General features: G+C 47.6%; 6 protein-coding genes across 6 annotated transcripts; 3 read left to right on the top strand and 3 right to left on the bottom strand.

Annotated features, from left to right (window-relative positions):
- Positions 1-101: 101 nt before the first annotated feature.
- Positions 102-1,446, top strand: FOMMEDRAFT_79643 (Clavaminate synthase-like protein; the record flags this gene model as incomplete). The annotated part of the gene is made up of 2 exons (XM_007264280.1): positions 102-778; positions 843-1,446. 2 exons carry the CDS (start codon positions 102-104, stop codon positions 1,444-1,446), a joined length of 1,281 nt encoding a protein of 426 aa, XP_007264342.1.
- Positions 1,447-1,890: 444 nt separating this feature from the next.
- On the bottom strand, positions 1,891-3,647 carry FOMMEDRAFT_153594 (uncharacterized protein; the record flags this gene model as incomplete). Its single annotated transcript, XM_007264279.1, has 2 exons — positions 1,891-3,441; positions 3,498-3,647. The coding sequence occupies 2 exons, from the start codon at positions 3,645-3,647 to the stop codon at positions 1,891-1,893; spliced, it is 1,701 nt and encodes a 566-aa protein (XP_007264341.1).
- A 780-nt stretch (positions 3,648-4,427) lies between these two features.
- On the bottom strand, positions 4,428-5,795 carry FOMMEDRAFT_26926 (uncharacterized protein; the record flags this gene model as incomplete). Its single annotated transcript, XM_007264278.1, has 1 exon — positions 4,428-5,795. One exon carries the CDS (start codon positions 5,793-5,795, stop codon positions 4,428-4,430), a length of 1,368 nt encoding a protein of 455 aa, XP_007264340.1.
- A 1,094-nt stretch (positions 5,796-6,889) lies between these two features.
- FOMMEDRAFT_104697 (histone acetyltransferase type B catalytic subunit) lies at positions 6,890-8,841 on the top strand. Its single transcript, XM_007264277.1, is given in 12 exon segments — positions 6,890-6,950; positions 7,002-7,078; positions 7,134-7,184; positions 7,234-7,337; positions 7,357-7,373; positions 7,410-7,612; positions 7,653-7,774; positions 7,829-7,936; positions 7,986-8,029; positions 8,082-8,341; positions 8,406-8,522; positions 8,589-8,841. 12 exon segments carry the CDS (start codon positions 6,902-6,904, stop codon positions 8,691-8,693), a joined length of 1,257 nt encoding a protein of 418 aa, XP_007264339.1. The 5' UTR covers positions 6,890-6,901; the 3' UTR covers positions 8,694-8,841.
- Positions 8,842-8,846: 5 nt separating this feature from the next.
- Positions 8,847-13,712, bottom strand: FOMMEDRAFT_145449 (uncharacterized protein; the record flags this gene model as incomplete). Its single annotated transcript, XM_007264276.1, has 9 exons — positions 8,847-8,863; positions 8,920-9,347; positions 9,399-9,855; positions 9,917-12,074; positions 12,139-12,179; positions 12,236-12,911; positions 12,961-13,209; positions 13,265-13,314; positions 13,367-13,712. 9 exons carry the CDS (start codon positions 13,710-13,712, stop codon positions 8,847-8,849), a joined length of 4,422 nt encoding a protein of 1,473 aa, XP_007264338.1.
- Positions 13,713-13,992: 280 nt separating this feature from the next.
- On the top strand, positions 13,993-14,691 carry FOMMEDRAFT_41411 (thioredoxin-like protein; the record flags this gene model as incomplete). Its single annotated transcript, XM_007264275.1, has 3 exons — positions 13,993-14,024; positions 14,078-14,434; positions 14,487-14,691. Coding segments are annotated over 3 exons (594 nt in total), but the record flags the coding sequence as incomplete, so codon positions are not given.
- Between the last annotated feature and the right edge of the window lie 1,453 nt (positions 14,692-16,144).

Below are 16,144 nucleotides of genomic sequence, written 5' to 3'. Positions count from 1 at the left end.
TGGGTGAAGAGACCCTGGGCTAGGCACGGATGTATTTCGGCCATGTCATCTCGTCCCGCCCCGGTCCTCCCTTGTCAGCGTCATCTTCAACGTCCTTAACAATGTTTCTGCGCAACATTCACACATTGTCTGCATCGCTCAGACATAACCCGTGGCGAGGCCGACGATTTTCTACTATCGATGTCGATCGAGATAGGATTTCTGTCTCGGCACTGAATGCCACATTCCCGTTCGTCTGGCTGCGCGATTCGTGCCAGTGTCCGTTATGTGTACATCCATCGACGCGCCAGAAATTGCACCGATCCTCCGACTTTGCTCAGGGAATTACGCCAGCGGAGGCATTGGCTGTTGACGGTGGACTACGTGTTTCTTGGGCTCCCCCGGGCTCAGATACGAAACACGTATCGTTCTATCCCACCTCGTTCTTAGAGCGACATGCATCGTCCGCATCCCTCGCTAAATTTCATCGAGATATCAATCCTGAGCCATGGACTGCCGCCAAATTTGCGTCTCATACGACCATTCCATACTCCGAGCTCGAGAATCCTCAAGTACTCCTGGAATTACTCAGACAGCTCAGAAGAGACGGACTCGTATTCTTAACAGATGTCCCGTCGGACGAAACATCTGATGCCGACTGTGAGCTTCGCAAATTAGCGAACAGGATTAGCGTCATAAGAAAGACGTTCTATGGTGAGACTTGGGACGTGAGGAACGTTCGAAATAGCAAGAACATCGCTTATACGAATTTGGACTTGGGACTACACATGGATTTATTGTAGGTTTTCGATCGTATTTTTCACGCAATAATTCCAGAGTTCAACTGATACTTGCGCATATAGGTACTTCAAGGAGCCTCCTCGGTACCAGATTCTGCACTCCCTTCGGAACTGCGTTCGTGGCGGCCAGTCTCTTTTCGTCGACGCTTTGTATGCCGCTCAGCGCCTTCAAGCATCGTCTCCAGTTGCTTTCACTGAACTTGTGAACACTCCAGTACCATTCCATTATGTGAATGATGGCCATCATCTACATCACTCGCACCCTACGATTCAGCTTTCCCCCTTGTTTCTCTCGTCCTCACAAACACGAAGCGATATAAATTACGCTGGGGCAATGATGGAAATAACAAGCATAAATTACTCTCCTCCTTTTCAAGCTCCTCTTCCTGTCAATACACTGCCGTCGTTCTACAAGTCCCTTGCAGATTTTACACGGTTCTTAGAGGATCCTGATGCATGTGTAACGCGTCTCCTAAGGGAGGGTGACGCAGTGGTATTCGACAATCGCCGAGTCTTACACGGCCGAGCATCTTTTGAAGACATCGTCCAAGATAGCAGTAAGGGGGCCAGAGAGGGGGAGACGAGCAGGTGGTTGAAAGGGTGTTATCTTGAAGAGGATCCTGTACTAGATCGGATGTGTATTTTAAGCTCGGAATTAGACAAGTAAGATATTGACATTTTAATCATTGCGCGGAGTTCTGACATGCTTTTAGATGATAATTGAGATTTTTCATGTGACAAAGAAAATAGATGCGCATTTCACCTTTCCCGTTCGCCGAGTAAGTCACGCTTTGCATGGGAGTATTTCTATGTGTTATTTCAACAGGGAAGAGTTGAGGTTATCATCAAATCAATACGCATTTAGTCAGATGAGCAAGACAAATACAAGTGCGGATGGTCCTTATTTTTTCAGGCTTCCTCACAAGAGTACCTGAGGATGCAAAAAATTAGGCAAGTCACAACCAATTTTTTCAGAGGATTAGAAATGCATTAGACAGAAAGGTGGTAATTCAATCAAATCTCGTGTACGCTGAATTTAATGGCATGCTAGGTATGTGCTACAGGCATTTCACCTAAAATGAACGGACTGGCGAAAGAATGTACATCAATATTATGCCGCGTCAGCTGGTCTCTCTGCGCCCCTTTCGTGTCTATCTTCGTTCCCAGGCTGTCCTTCATTTTCATCCACATGCATGCTGTTTTCTGGGTCTCCTCCATCTTCTCCACCTTCCATCTCTTCGAGCTCCGGGAACGGTGGGAGCTCATCCTCTCCGGCCTGGTAGAGCACAGCAAGTAGCTCTCGATGAGTCTCGACTACTCTCGCATAGGGATACACGGAGTCATCTTCGGCTGCCTCCAATATCAGGTTCTCGATGCCGCACTCATGAAGCCTGGGTGCTACTGACTCTGTGACCTTCATGCAATACATAATTGCCACCTCCGTCATCTGTAACACACCTTCGGGTGTGTCCTTTGCACGGCTTTTGAGGAAGTTCACCAAGCTGTCCACTTCGAATCCCTCGCAGACACCCATGTTGAATATCTGGAGGTTTGGAAGGAGACTCGAATTCCATTCTGGATCCGTGCAGGTGAGAGCATGGAATATACTGTCGTGTATTTCACAGTGGTTGAGCGTAAGGTGAACGAGGTTCGGGAGATGTGCGAAACACCGGAGGTATTGTACGTCAACGGAACTGAAATCGCCGAGCGAGACGCGCTCGATGGGTGCCTTGGACGCCTCGAGGAAATCGTGCAACCCGGTCCAAGGCCGTTGCGGTACCATCGGAGTACCGCGCAAACCAAGTTTGGTAAGCTTGGGGGCAGATATGCAACGAAGCAAGTTGTCGATATCTGCAGGGAAGACCCAGGAAAGGAAGAGTAATTCGAGGTTTTCCAACACTATGCATCTCTCGGGGGGCGTCCAATCTTGCCGCTCGAATCGTGTGAGGTCCAAGATGCAGTTCTTCAGCTTCGGCATATTTTGCATAAGCTGGAAGGCCGTCTCCTGACAGATCTCCCCGCCGCGATGTAAGTCAAGAAGCTCGATGTGCGTGAGCTGATTTTGTAGCTGGACGGAGCTGATGTTTGCTGCGCACCCACAGATGGCAAGGGATCGGAGCGCATCTCGCTGGGGCCCAACGTCCAATTTGTTCGTCAGCATGTCAATTTCGCTGTCTTCCATTCCCTCAGTTGCAATCTTATCTCCCAGCATCCCGCAGTAGTACACATGTTCGGCATTCACCATCTCAGATACTCCTACCTCTTCCATGAGGAACTCAGGGAAGACGCCTCGGAATCTTAACATCCTTGCTCGATGCGGTTTGAGGAATTCTAGCACTTTCTTTAGGAATTCATGCAGTTCATTCAGTGTGTCTGGATCTGGGAAGACCATAACATCTTCATTGAACAAGCTGATATCTATATCGAGCGGCGCCTCTCCAGATTTTTCCACCCAAAGCTTCACAAGTTCCCAAGCATTCTTCGGAAGCTCTTGCCAATCAGGAATAAGGATAGTCGCCCATATACGTGGTGTGTCGAAGGCGATCGCACGCCAGGACCGGCATACTTGCGTAAGCGAGAGTGGAGGTTTGGACGATGAGAGGCTTGGTTTGTCAGGGAGAGTATGTTCGAAGATGAGACCGATGAGCTCAGCGGGGAGACACTTGAATATTGAATCATCCATATATATTTTCAGCCTTCAATTCCTTTCACTTCCACCAATTCCGTTCTTTCTTCGTAGCGCTTATCCCCTTCCTCTTCTTTCGAGGTCACGCGTGGAAAGGAATGGCACGTAGTCGGGGCGTCGGTGGGGTATTGTTGACGGACGAGTGTACGTATCCCGGCGAAAGGGGATCCTTCCCGAGGCATTGCACGCGGTACTCTCTCATATGGGCTCACGGCGCATACTCATCTCATCTAAACTAGCAAAGATACGGGCAGGCATGCAAATTCTGTCACCTGCCGTGCGAACAATGCACTATATGAATGACCAACGCTCGTGATCCAGCTCACTTTGTTCAGCAGTTGAGATGAAGTCTGTGGCAGCATTGTGAAGGGTTTCGTAAGAGCTGTGGTCGCTTTTGATTGGTTCCAAGGTCCGAGGGAACAAGGGTTCGACGTTGACAATGGAAAACAGAGGAAACTAAATTAAGGTGCAAAGTCCGGCGTATTCGGGAAGAGGTTTGTTCGAAACGAGCATCAGTTGAGGTGGAGAGCTTTGCATGTGTAGATGCTGAGTCATTTCGAGCGAGCAAAATTCTAGTGTGCTAGTCTGGTCGTCGCTGGTAATTAGGAAACATACTCTCATGTATTAGGCTTAGTCGATACCGTTAGATGGTATTTTTGGTTATTGAATCACGCGGAGAGAACACGTATGATATTTATAAAGAAATAAACGATGCAAATTATGTACAATGCTGTGTCTAGAACGTACATACATGATTAGTTCAGCTGTATGACCGCCAGGACTGTGAATGAAAATGTGTGCATGAGAATGAAAAGCAATAGATTATTAAGAAAGACAGGATGAGAGAGCGAAAGCCAAATCAAAAGCAGTTTCAAGCGCACATCATTGAGAATCATCGTAGTATCAGACTCAAGAAGACCTGGATCTTCAAGGAGTGATCCAAGCACGGGGAATGCAGCTAGTCATCTGGGTGAGTTCCTCGGGGTTCGATTTACGCGGACAATGACATTCTCAATTCCCGAGTTCTCAATATCCTTCCGATGCGATTCCATTATCCTTCTGCAAAAAGACAATCGAATCCCGCGCAATCGCCTCGCACGGACTTGACGGCCCTTTCCGCGTGTATAAAGCATGGCAACCAAGTCCTTCACTTCGAAATCGTCGCAAGCCTCGAGCGAGAGGAACTCGAGCATCGGGAGGACGTTGTGCATTACAGGAAGTCGAGGGTCAAGACGAAGTGTCCTGACAAAATTGCTATCAACGGAGCAGTGGCTGAGAGAGAGGTTCGTGAGTGTTGGAACTAGCCTGAGACAGTCAATGAGTTGGATATCTGTGAAGCCAATTTCCTTGATTGAGAGCTGTGTCAGAGCGGGTCGGCTGCGTTTCAGGAAGCGTCGGAGGTGAGTCCATTGGCGTCGGGTTGGTGGCGGGCCTCGGAGCCCGAGACGTCGGAGATTGGGTGTATGTAGGACATCGAGAATAGGGCCAACGTCAACTAACCAATCCCATGAGATGAACAAGAACGAGAGATTAGGCATGCTAACTTCTGGGTGCAAGATCTCTCTGTTGAAGTCTCCTTGAGCCACATCCAGAGTACACGATTCCAGCCAGGTCAGATCTCGCAAAAGCTTGAGACACGTTGCGATAGACATTTGTCCTTCCCCTTGTAGTTGCCATAGATCCAGGTGCTGAATAGTTTTGAGTGAAGAGAATGCTTTGGTATCAAAGAAAGTTTGTCTGAGAGACAAGCACCGCAGCGTATCAGGGACCTTGAAAGTCTGTGGCGCGACATGCGTCTGGCCAGCAATACTATCCGAGATGTCACAGATAAACAAGTCATCAAGGTTGGACATATGTTCCAACCGCAGATCGTTTAGAAGAAAACGGGGAAATACGCGAAGGAGCTTTGTTATCCTATGCGCATGTGGGGCTAGTATCCGTACTACTTCTTGTACGGCAAGTACATGTTCCACGGATATTTTCCAGGGTTGGTAATCGCTGGCTAGATGAAAGTCCACTGATATTGGGCGGGATCTAGACCGCTCTAGCCATACTTTGCAGAGCTCCACGTCTCCTGGGGAGAGCCCTTCAACGGGGGAAGGGAGGTATATAGTATCCCAAAGTGCTGACTGTGTCGTCGCACATTCTCGCCACCAACTGCACACATGCGTTAAGACTAATGGACTCTCCATGGCTTTGAATGATGGGACGGGTGGCAGGGTCCACAAGAAGATTTCGTTGAGTAATTCGGATGGGAGCTTGCGCATAGCACATGCTCCAGAAGGAGTAATATCCGGCTCCACCCTTTCGTCGCCGAAATCCGTATCCATAAGTTTTCGCTTCCTCTTCCACTGACTTGTATGACACGCCGGTACCACGGCTGGAATGATCACCGATCGGTGAAGGCTACGACACGCACGAGTCGCCACGGTGGAAGAAAGTATGTTTGGCAAACGTAGGGTGCGTTATATCTATGCAGGACTGAACGAGGGAGGAAGAGGGAAGCAAAGCTGGGGAGGGCGTCCTTCCTCCCATCTTTGCGGAGAGTTTTGGCAATAGTCGCAGGACGCAAACATGCGAACGACAGAACCCCGTGGCGAGCCGACCACAACCGGGCGAGCGGGTCATCATAGAAAACTGTATCTCAGCTCACCTCTCATTCAAGGTTGCCACATTTTGGCTTTCAGAGATAATTTGTCGCAGCTGGCAACATCTAGAGAGCAGAAGAAGTGTAGATGTTCAGCTGAGTCTGGGGGAGCATGCAGATTTTTTCCGCCGCAAAGTAAGAAATTTCAAGGATAGTCAATGTCTAATCTATCCTTCCGTCTTCCGAACTGGAGCGAGGAACAATTCCACGACATCCCTAAATGATAAGCTAGCTTTCCCCCGAAGTCATTTGATACGAAGCTATAAAAATTAGAAAATTATAACCTTTTAAACTCGTTGTAGAAATCCGGTTACATAAGCAATGCCTTGAAAACCTCATCAGTCGAAATGAAGGTAAAATTGCCGTCTTCAATTAGCGCATCAGGTTCAAAGTGGAGCTGTTCATGTGCAAAGTGGAGCTTCTCAAATGCGTATCTAGCTTCCAACTGTCTTAAGTCAACGAATGAGGAAAAGCTCACAATCACGGTTGCCTTTCACGTTGATATCGACAACCGACCGAAATACGACATCAAATATCAGAACTCGTTTGTCATAGAAGTAGCTATACAAGAGTCACTTACAGGAGTATTTAACATTGTCAAGAGTAAGAAAGAATCACGAACTTGACGAAGGAGGAGCTACTAATAAACCCACGATAGGACTGTGGTAGTGAGACGCGCACACGTGATCTGAAATCACGAGACGTGACGGTCGTTTCGGAGTGTGGATGCAATTGTTCTCACTTCCCATCCACTGAATCCCGAGGGCACAGTTGGTCGTTGTTATTGCCATGGATAACTGGACAGCAGACTCGAGCAAAGCATTGAATCTTTCGCTGGGCAAGTCAAATCGCGTCTGCTATGATGATTAGCTACTAATCGAACCTACAGTTCGTGCATCGCTGGACAACGAAGTCCTGACGAGCGACGAGTCATACGAGGAATTTCACCCTACATTTACGTATCCAGTACAGCCTCTCAAGTTTCTGCAATATTGCGGCAGTAGTCTCACTCAAATAACAGATATATGGTGATGACGAGAAGATATATGGATACCGGGACTTGGTTATTGATGTGAGGCCTCCTACATATACTGCCCGTTGTGACCCTTGACAAGAAACAGCTTAGATTCGCGTCTGGTTCCCTTGTGCCATATTTGAACACAAACTTCTCGGCAAAGCTACAATCAACTTCAACAGTGGATGATGTAGAAGGCACTCTACAACAGTTCATTTCTCCTGGCTAGGATCCCATGCATTGCGTGTCTAGCACGACGAATCTAACATAATCCATGTCTAGATTACCTTAAAGACGAAGAGGAGTTCCTAGCACGCGTCGAAAAGGATTCAATGGAATTCAAGCCTCTTGGCGAAAAGATATTCTCATACAAGAGAAGCCCTTCATCTTCCAAAGGAAAGAAGAAAGCTTTCGATTTTGGTGAAGATCTAGATGAGACAAGTGACGACGTCGTCGTTTTCGAAGCATATCATGTACGCTCTCCTGTTCCGAGTGCCTACTCTATCCCTTAATATTATTTTAAAGGCTACTTGGGATACACTAGGCTTCCGGGAATATCATCGCCGGATGCAAATCTTCATCTTGCTATATATTGAAGCAGGCTCGTTCATCAAGGAAGATGAAGAGGGATGGGAGTTTGTCGTTCTGTGAGTGTGAATATATTTCAGTGGCTTCAATGGCTATTGAGCCACTATTGCTAGATATGAGAAGCGAAGGCGACGGGACGGGACGCATACATACCATTTCGTTGGCTATTCCTCCCTTTTCCCGTTTTTCTGCTTTCCAGATAGAGTGAGGATGCGACTTAGGTAAATAGTATGTCCTATTATATTATCATCAATTGACGTTCGTCCAAAGCCAGTTCGTCATCGTTCCGCCTTTTCAGCACGCCGGACATGGCTGTGAGTATTCTATAAGCCCTTCTATATTGTCACAAGGCTAATGAGGCTGCAGCTGCCTTGTATACTGCCATATACCAATACGTCCTCGGCCAATCCCGTATTGCAGAACTGACTGTCGAAGACCCAGCAGAAGCCTTTGAAGACTTACGAGATCGAAATGACCTGCATATGCTCCTTGGACTCGAGCCCTTTATCACTGAGGCTCTGGGAGGTCCCCGAGAAAGTGGGCTGGTAAGGGGTAAAGCAAGACTCGGTCCACCTGTAGAGAAAGGATGGGCGGAGAAGTGGAGACAAGATTTGAAGATCGCTGGGGTATGTTAGCTATCAGCTTTCCACATAACCCTAGTATATTAAACTCATGTTCTTTGTCGTTCAGCGTCAATTCCACCGCCTAATTGAAATGCTCATCCTCAAGCATATTGATCTATCTGATTCCAAAGCTGTCCGTGCTTACAGATTGCAGGTCAAAGAGCGATTGTACAAGTTCAATTATGTGCGTGCGATTATTCATTGCATATTGAATTCGTTAGGTCTTATTAATGTACTCTCTCCTTTGCAGGAAATCTTGGCTCAATTAGAAAATAAATCAGACAGATTGGAGAAGCTCGAGGAAACGTTCCAGAGCGTCAGGGAAGATTATCGGAGAATATTGGCTATGATTTAATACATCTGTGTTGTGTTGGTTCTACAATCATGTTATCTGATACTTGTACACATTGCGATATTCAAGGCTATCTGACGGATTGACGAAGGGAAACAACGAAAACAAGTGCTAAAAGCACTGGTACGAATTGTCATTCTTTGACGATTCGTTTGATTACGAACAATCCATGCCTGATGTATGTGTCAGCAAGTTTCCGGCAAAAGAAAAACATTCAGCAGTAGCGCACCATCTACTTCACTTGCGGGTCCAGACGACGTGTCCAAAAGCAACTCCACTTCTTCAAGCTCCCACGACTCTGAGTCGTCGTTCATTTCTTCTACCTCCTTTGCCAGTTCATCCGCTTCAACCTCCGAGAGACGTACACTACCAGCCCTCAAGAATCCCTCGGTGGTTTCAAGATCAAGATCTTTCTCTCTAGTGTTTCTCTCAGGCAGATCGCGAGGCTCTTCTTCGTCTTCTACACGCATACACTCACAGATCTTGCGTAATGCGAATTCGGAAGATCCATCGGCCAGGACTTGCATTGCCTTTTCTGCTACGAGGCCTTTCGCGAGCGGCTTGTTTGCTGCGGTGATGGGTCCAGCTACGATGCGATCATGTATCAGCACGACTACGCCGTCTTTCCGGTTCACGCGTGGGTTGGTTTGGGTCCTCCTATACAACAGATTGTGAGACACGCGTCAACACCCCGCATTGAGGACTTACTGGAATTTCGCCCTCATGCAACCCGACTTTGCGACCCATTGCAACAGTCTTGAGACGGGATCGTAAGGAATGTCAGGATGAAGTAACACCAAGACATCCTTCATCAACTCCTCGATAATCGGCGCCGTAATCGTGTAATCAAATCCACTGTCCACAAACACTGCGCCAATAACGCTCTCAAATATATCTCCCAGAACTTTCGGTGGGTCATATCTCCAATCGTTCAAGGATACATCCTCGTATGAAGCGGCGGAGAGTATCTCAACTTCCTTTGCCACGTCCTCTGACAATTCCACACAGTTAGCTAGCAGATATTTATGCAATGAAAGCCGATTCACTGCAAGTGCAGCTAGTGTGGTATTGCAAATGGCTCGGGCACGTGCCCATGACATTTGACCTGAGTTGGCCCCAGGAAACTTGTTATAGAGGTATGTCGTTACGACAAGTTCAATGACAGCTAGTATCAATAAAATAACAGATTAAGTAAATGCTTGATACTTTCAAATATAATCACCTACCATCACCTAGAAATTCTAGCCGTTGGTAACATGGATAGTTCTCCAGAAAGTCGAATGATGGATGCTTGACTGCCTCAACTAAGAGTTTTCCATTGCGAAAGGTATACTGTAAATCTTCCTGTAGCTTTCCGAAAAGGGCTGCCGGAGGCACAAATTCAGTTAACGGATATCGCTCTGGCCATGGAGTGGGGCCACCAAAGCAAAGACCTAATGCAGTGCCTGTTTGAAGGGCGAAGTTAAGTCCACCTGCTACGTATGCCGCGCCGAGTGAAGCCTCCATACAATCCTGTAGACTTCGACGAGGAAAGGTTCTGTGAGCGAGAGCTATTTCTTCCGAGCCTATCTTGCAGGTTCCGAGACTTGTAACAGATGATCGCTCGAACCGCCAAGTTCGCATGCTCCGGTTCTCGCTAGTCAAGAAGCGCTCTAGGTGTACTTCTTTCGCGCGGGCTAAGAGAAGGCGGTTGGAAACGCTGTTCTCCTTCAGAGCGGTCAATTGGCCTTCATGTCTGTTCGGGAATGCATTGAATATGTATACGACGACTGACAGCTTGAGGACGCTGTCACCCATAGTTTCCAGCCGCTGATTGTTAAATCCAGCCATCGCGGAAGGAAGAGTTAGAGCCTCGACAATCAAGTTATCTGGAATCGGAGGATACTTGAGAAAATTCCGAGCCACCCTTGCACGGAAAACATCGCAAACACGCTGGCAAGCAGATGCGAACACCTGAAAGGCTTCGACAATATCCATATGGAAAAGAGCTCGTCTACAGTACGATTCTGGGAGAAGGAACGTTGCCATTGACTGTTGCGTATCATACGCGTCTTGTTGCGGTCTGGAAACGCGGAAGTTGTAACCTGATGAAGGATAACGCGGCATTTCCGATACTTCAACAATACGTCCTGATGCCGTTGCTACGATGCGGACATGCTCTGTCTTCTTGTACTTGAATGAGTATTTTGCCTCGAAGTACGCTGCATATGTGTCGAATGATCCCTCGATAGTTGTAGGAGAAGGCTTTGTATCCACAGATAAATCAGGTCGAAATCGTATGAAACGGAGGACTCGACCGACTCTCCTAGAATTCATGAGCATGACCTTGCCTTCATCATTGTCCTTAACGTCACTCCAATCGTAGGTTCCGATCTCGTTGGTTACCGCCCTCTCTATCGCGGACCAATCAATATTCCCCTGTTGGTCAAGTGGAACTAGGAAGCAAGCAACAGGAGAAGTGACTGGGCTGCCCGTAACACGCCACCATATTCCCATCCTCGTGAATTTTTCTAGCAGATCCAGCTGGACCAAAGTTAGGTCGAAAGGTAATACCGACGCTTGGGAGTGGACCTGAACGTATTTTCCCCGTGTCACCAGGTCAACTTCAGGGAGAGATCTTCCGCAAACCAAGCCAGCGTGGAATTTATCGTTGATACGGAGAACATGCAAATGCCATGGTGGACCAGTGCTCCACGGACTCGCAACAAGTACATCCATCATGACGCCCACAGCATTAACCTTCGCAATGGGCCGCCCATCTGCATCCTCGATGCTCATGCCCTTCCGGGATTTGATCGGCGAAAGATAATCGTCAAAAATTCCCAAGGTATGTAGCATGCGCATTGCTATGAAGGCGACAGCACGTTTAGCTTCTTTCTTCGACCGTTTCGGCGGACCATTGTACAGAAGCTGGTCGCTAGTTAGAGGCAGCGCTCGGGGAAGGTGCAAGGTTGCCGTGAACTCTGTCTTGTCTGCAGACTCTATAATATACTTTGGCTGCAGAGATCGCGTGTACGAATCTCCAGGTATTAGCGAGCAGAAGTGGCTGAGTAACGAGATGGCAGAGCTATAGGTCAGAGTGGCACCAGTTGAAGGTATTGTATAGGTTTCGCGAGAGGCAAGGTCCAAAGGATCGACGTAATCATTATCCAGCTCGTCACCATTGTCCAGTTCGCCCGATGATCCACCAGCATTCATCGTCTGATATACAATCCTCAGTTCGGGTTCGGCGTTGCGCAACCCCTTGTAACGAGCAATCTCCTGTGCATCGTTCTCCGCAGCCATTACCACGTAAGTCGAATTTTGCTGGCGTGCGCGACCTCGAGACTGGACATAGCCAACCATGTGCTTGACTGAGTCATAGCGGATGACAAGTGCACAAGCCTAACCGGGAACCATAGCATAAAATTCAACAATCAAAAGCACGCTAGTTGATGAGAAGACCTACGGGAAAATCGAGGCCTTCCTCTCCGACGTCAGTAGCGATCACTTTGAGAACATTAGCATCCGTCTCGAGTGGAAGCTAGTTATATGACCTTACTTACAGAGATTGAGGTTTCCAGACCTGAACGATTGCACAATATCCCGTTGCCTCTTTATATCCATCCCTTTGCCTGATGAACTACTCTTCGAGCTCTCTCCATGTCCGATCAATTCTCCACAACGAAGCCAGGTTTTCGTCTCCAATACGCGGCCGAGGATCCATGACAGCGCCTTCGCGACCTGCCTTTGGTTGACGAAGATGATACCTTGAAATGATTCTGAACGGTGTTTAACTAGAATATCAACAGCTGCTCGGAGTTTTGGCGAAAGCCATTCAGGTGGTAAAGTTCGACCATCTGATAGTAAACGCCTGCGAAACGATAACACAGCAGAGCGTAGCTTCTCAAGCCCAATAGCAAGTTCGTTGTCATCATTTCTCCCGGAGTCTGAAATCGTGTCGGATGTAAATGATGCTTTCTTCCTAGACCGCGAAGATATTTCGGGCATCATTGCGCGTAACTCGTACTCCTCCACAGCGTGTATTGCATGTTTCAATAGAAAATAATCCGCCCCTGCTGGTCCAACTGCGTTAAGCGTGACCTTGTAGCGAACTTCCGCATCCCTGATCGCCAATATCGGGCTAATAACTTGCTCGTCTGAATGAAGATAGTCCCAGAGTGACGGCTTGTAATAAGTATCATAATGTTCATCGCTTGGGTTTTGATACCTCACAATGAGCTGGGAATGTCAGGGCGCATATAGTGAGAGTTTGAGGCAGAGGACATACTTCTATAGGTCTATTGACATGCTGGTCGAGCAGATCCATGTGTTGGCGTACAGCGATTACTTTTGAACATAAATTATTCTGCAGAGTCTCTATTGATTCTAAAGGCTTTTCCCGATTCCAAATTGGCGAGGCCGTCATTCCGAAAATCTTGGGCTTCCATTCACTTGAGCGATAGTGGTCCACCATTATTGCATTATATGGGTGGTATTTCCGAGCGTGATGGCATTCATCAAAAATCAAAAGAGCAACCTTAATAAGATGTAATCAGTAATATGTAGAACTGCGGCAGGTGCCTGACACTCACCTGATCGAGACTCCAGTATCCGTGTACAAGGATGTTTTTGAAAATCTGGGCTACATCAACTTGGAATGCAGACCTTTCAAGCGTAAGTCAAACTTGTTGTACCTGTCATAACGAGGCAATCTGATTGCAAGAACTCCAGCTCCCATCGGCCCTTGTCCCAGGCATCAACACCCATCGCACCGACATAGCCTCGGACAATGAGTGGAGTTTGCTTAGACAGGACGTCGCGTTGCTGATCCACGAGCGGGACCTTTGGAACCAAGAAAACTGTCTTCTTTCCGGCTTGAGATGGCTGCGACATGACCCATTTGATGAGAAGTGCTGCGATGAAGGTCTTGCCACTGCCCGTGTCTAGTGCTGCAATGACATTGCCATTCTGCGCTTGTTCAAAGATCTCTTCCTGGTAAGCGCGAGGAACGAGACTAAGTGCTTCTTCGACGCTGGACATGAGGAAGGAGGAAAGAGAGATTCTCGATGTCCTGAAAGCGTGGCAGCAAGGTGCATTGTCATTTAATGATGAGCGCCAAAAGTAAGTTTAGACATGAAGCATCACTTCACGCGGCACGCGTCTGTCCGCCGAGCGCTTAGGCCTCTTACTCCATCTGCTACGCTGCGCAGTGCACAACTTGCTGCGATCTCCTCCGTATGCCTTCACCACAGTCGAGCACACTATAAAAAGTCAGGCGGAAAGCGCCTGAGGTTACTTTTAGTCTCCTTCACCTATTACTATGGCCATCAATCCGGACGAAGATACAGAATTGTGAGTGTGAAGCATTGTGCTAATACTGATTTCACTTCTGACGCTCAAGGCAGTAATGATGCACTTCGAAAACATGGGATTCTACCTCCTAAGCCAGAAGCACCACGTACCCCATCTCCGCCACCATCTCCAACGCTAGAGGAACTATTAGAAGACTATGAACCTGATCAGCTGCGCGAACGAGCCGACGAAGCTCGGGACGATGATGAAGCTCGTGCCATCGAGGCTTACCGACGGCAGCGAATAGCAGAAATGCAGCAGGAGCAGAGGCGAGCACGATTTGGACGCGTATATCCAATAGGGAGGGACGATTATACGCGGGAGGTCACCGAAGCAAGCAAGATTGACGAAGAGGGTGACGACATGGTAGGCAAAGGAACCGGTGTAATATGTTTTCTGTATAAGGATGGGTAAAGATCTCCCTATTTTCTCTCTTGCCGCCGCTAAGCTCTTCATCTTTAGTCATTTACCTAGTGAGCGTGCTTTCAATCATATCCGAACACTTGCAACCCGCCACCCTCGGACAAAATTTGTCTCAATTGTCGGAGACAAATGCATACCCAACTATCCTGATCGCCATCTCCCAACTGTCTTCATATATCGGAAAGGTGAAATTGTAAACCAGCAAGTGGCCTGGGGAGCCGATAGGGAGCGAACTCTTGAGGGTACGAGTACTGCCTTCAGTCCAGGGAAATCCCATCTCATTATGATAATAGAGCTGGAATCTCTACTCATTGCTTGCGGAGCCATCATCCCAACAGACCTGCCACAGCCCAAGCAGAAAGCCGCTGCAGATGATGAAGAAGAGGATTTATCGGACGATGGAATGTTAGCTCGATCAGCCGCGGCGAAGGTCAACGGACCTACACCAAAGAATATCAGAGGTCCACCCCGCAAAGATGACGAATCTGATTCCGATTTCGATTTATGAAAGTGGCCCGACGTTGTACCTTTTGCAAATTCACATTAAATCATATTTATGATGATGGACTTCAATGTGCATTGAAGACATCAGTATTTCACATTTCCTGTGGCGCACCTCCCGCCAGATCTGCTTTGGAGATGCTTCACACTCTACTATCGCTATGACCTTAACTCGGCCAAAGTATCAGTCACCTTCCGTGAACAGCATTGGATTTAGTAGCGTATAGGAGGTTGTCAACTGCATACAATTCTGGGGCGGGCCGCTGCTGGTATTACTAGGGCCCTTGTTGCGTCGTCACATCAGGCATCTAAACTACTCAATCTTATGCTTGGAATCATTGTCTTTACTGCCGGGCGACGTGGTGACATCCGGGCTAGAAAAGCGTTCTTCATTTTGTGTTCCGATTGTTGATCACGGCCATGACGTAAAACCGACAGTAGATACCATCTCAACACCAGAGATGTACACTGAAGGCGCATACATTTATCTGCGGGGTTTCGAACGGATATCACCTTTGATTTTCGATTCGCGTTTTCATTCTTATCTCCGATCTTCTGCTGCTCGGGAGAGTGTAAAGTAGGTGTATCATTTTTCTTCAACAGAAGCAAGTTTGCTCTTCTGAAGTTCTATCATGAGTTCCTTCATCTGCGATCTTATCTCGTCTGTGTAAACGGGTATCAGTCAGAATACGACGAAAATGACATGAAGGAGAAAACTGTCTGCCTTTGAAGTAAATCTTATGGTGTAAGATTTACCGTCTAGTGTTTGACAGACGTTGTTGCGTCTTCCGGGTAATTAAGCTTATCAATCAACCTACTGTATGTTCTTTGCTTAGGCCCAAGTGTTAGTAGTATTGATGGGAAGGTGCACTGCAGATGGGGACTGTTATCTGTTGATGAATGCGTGGAGCTTGTGGTATGTGCCGTGCTATTCAACAATCCAATGTAGGAGAGATGCAGCACCATAAGGATCTGCAAGCTCGTATCTCGAGCGCATGAATGTCGTGGTCATCGGATGCACCGCTAGTCTACAGCACCGGTATTGCGGCACATATTAATACTGAGATACAGCTATGTGGAAAAAGTGTTCGTCTTTCCTGAAAAGGTAGACAGATTAGTAAGTGATTTTCGTCGATTTATTAGGCAGTTAGAGACGCGTCAAGCCACAAGACAAAGGCTTGACGCGTCTCTAACTG

Source organism: Fomitiporia mediterranea (genome assembly GCF_000271605.1).
Source record: "Fomitiporia mediterranea MF3/22 unplaced genomic scaffold FOMMEscaffold_3, whole genome shotgun sequence".
Lineage (NCBI taxonomy): Eukaryota > Fungi > Basidiomycota > Agaricomycetes > Hymenochaetales > Hymenochaetaceae > Fomitiporia > Fomitiporia mediterranea.
Note: the sequence above shows the minus strand (reverse complement) of the source record. Positions and strands in the feature narration are given on the sequence as shown.

Coding starts and splice junctions, on each gene's coding strand:
- FOMMEDRAFT_104697 (XM_007264277.1), top strand. CDS start 6,902: ATGGATAACTGGACAGCAGACTCGAGCAAAGCATTGAATCTTTCGCTG. Junction 7,775..7,828: donor GGATGGGAGTTTGTCGTTCT/GTGAGTGTGAAT, acceptor CACTATTGCTAG/ATATGAGAAGCGAAGGCGAC. Junction 8,342..8,405: donor AAGATTTGAAGATCGCTGGG/GTATGTTAGCTA, acceptor TTTGTCGTTCAG/CGTCAATTCCACCGCCTAAT.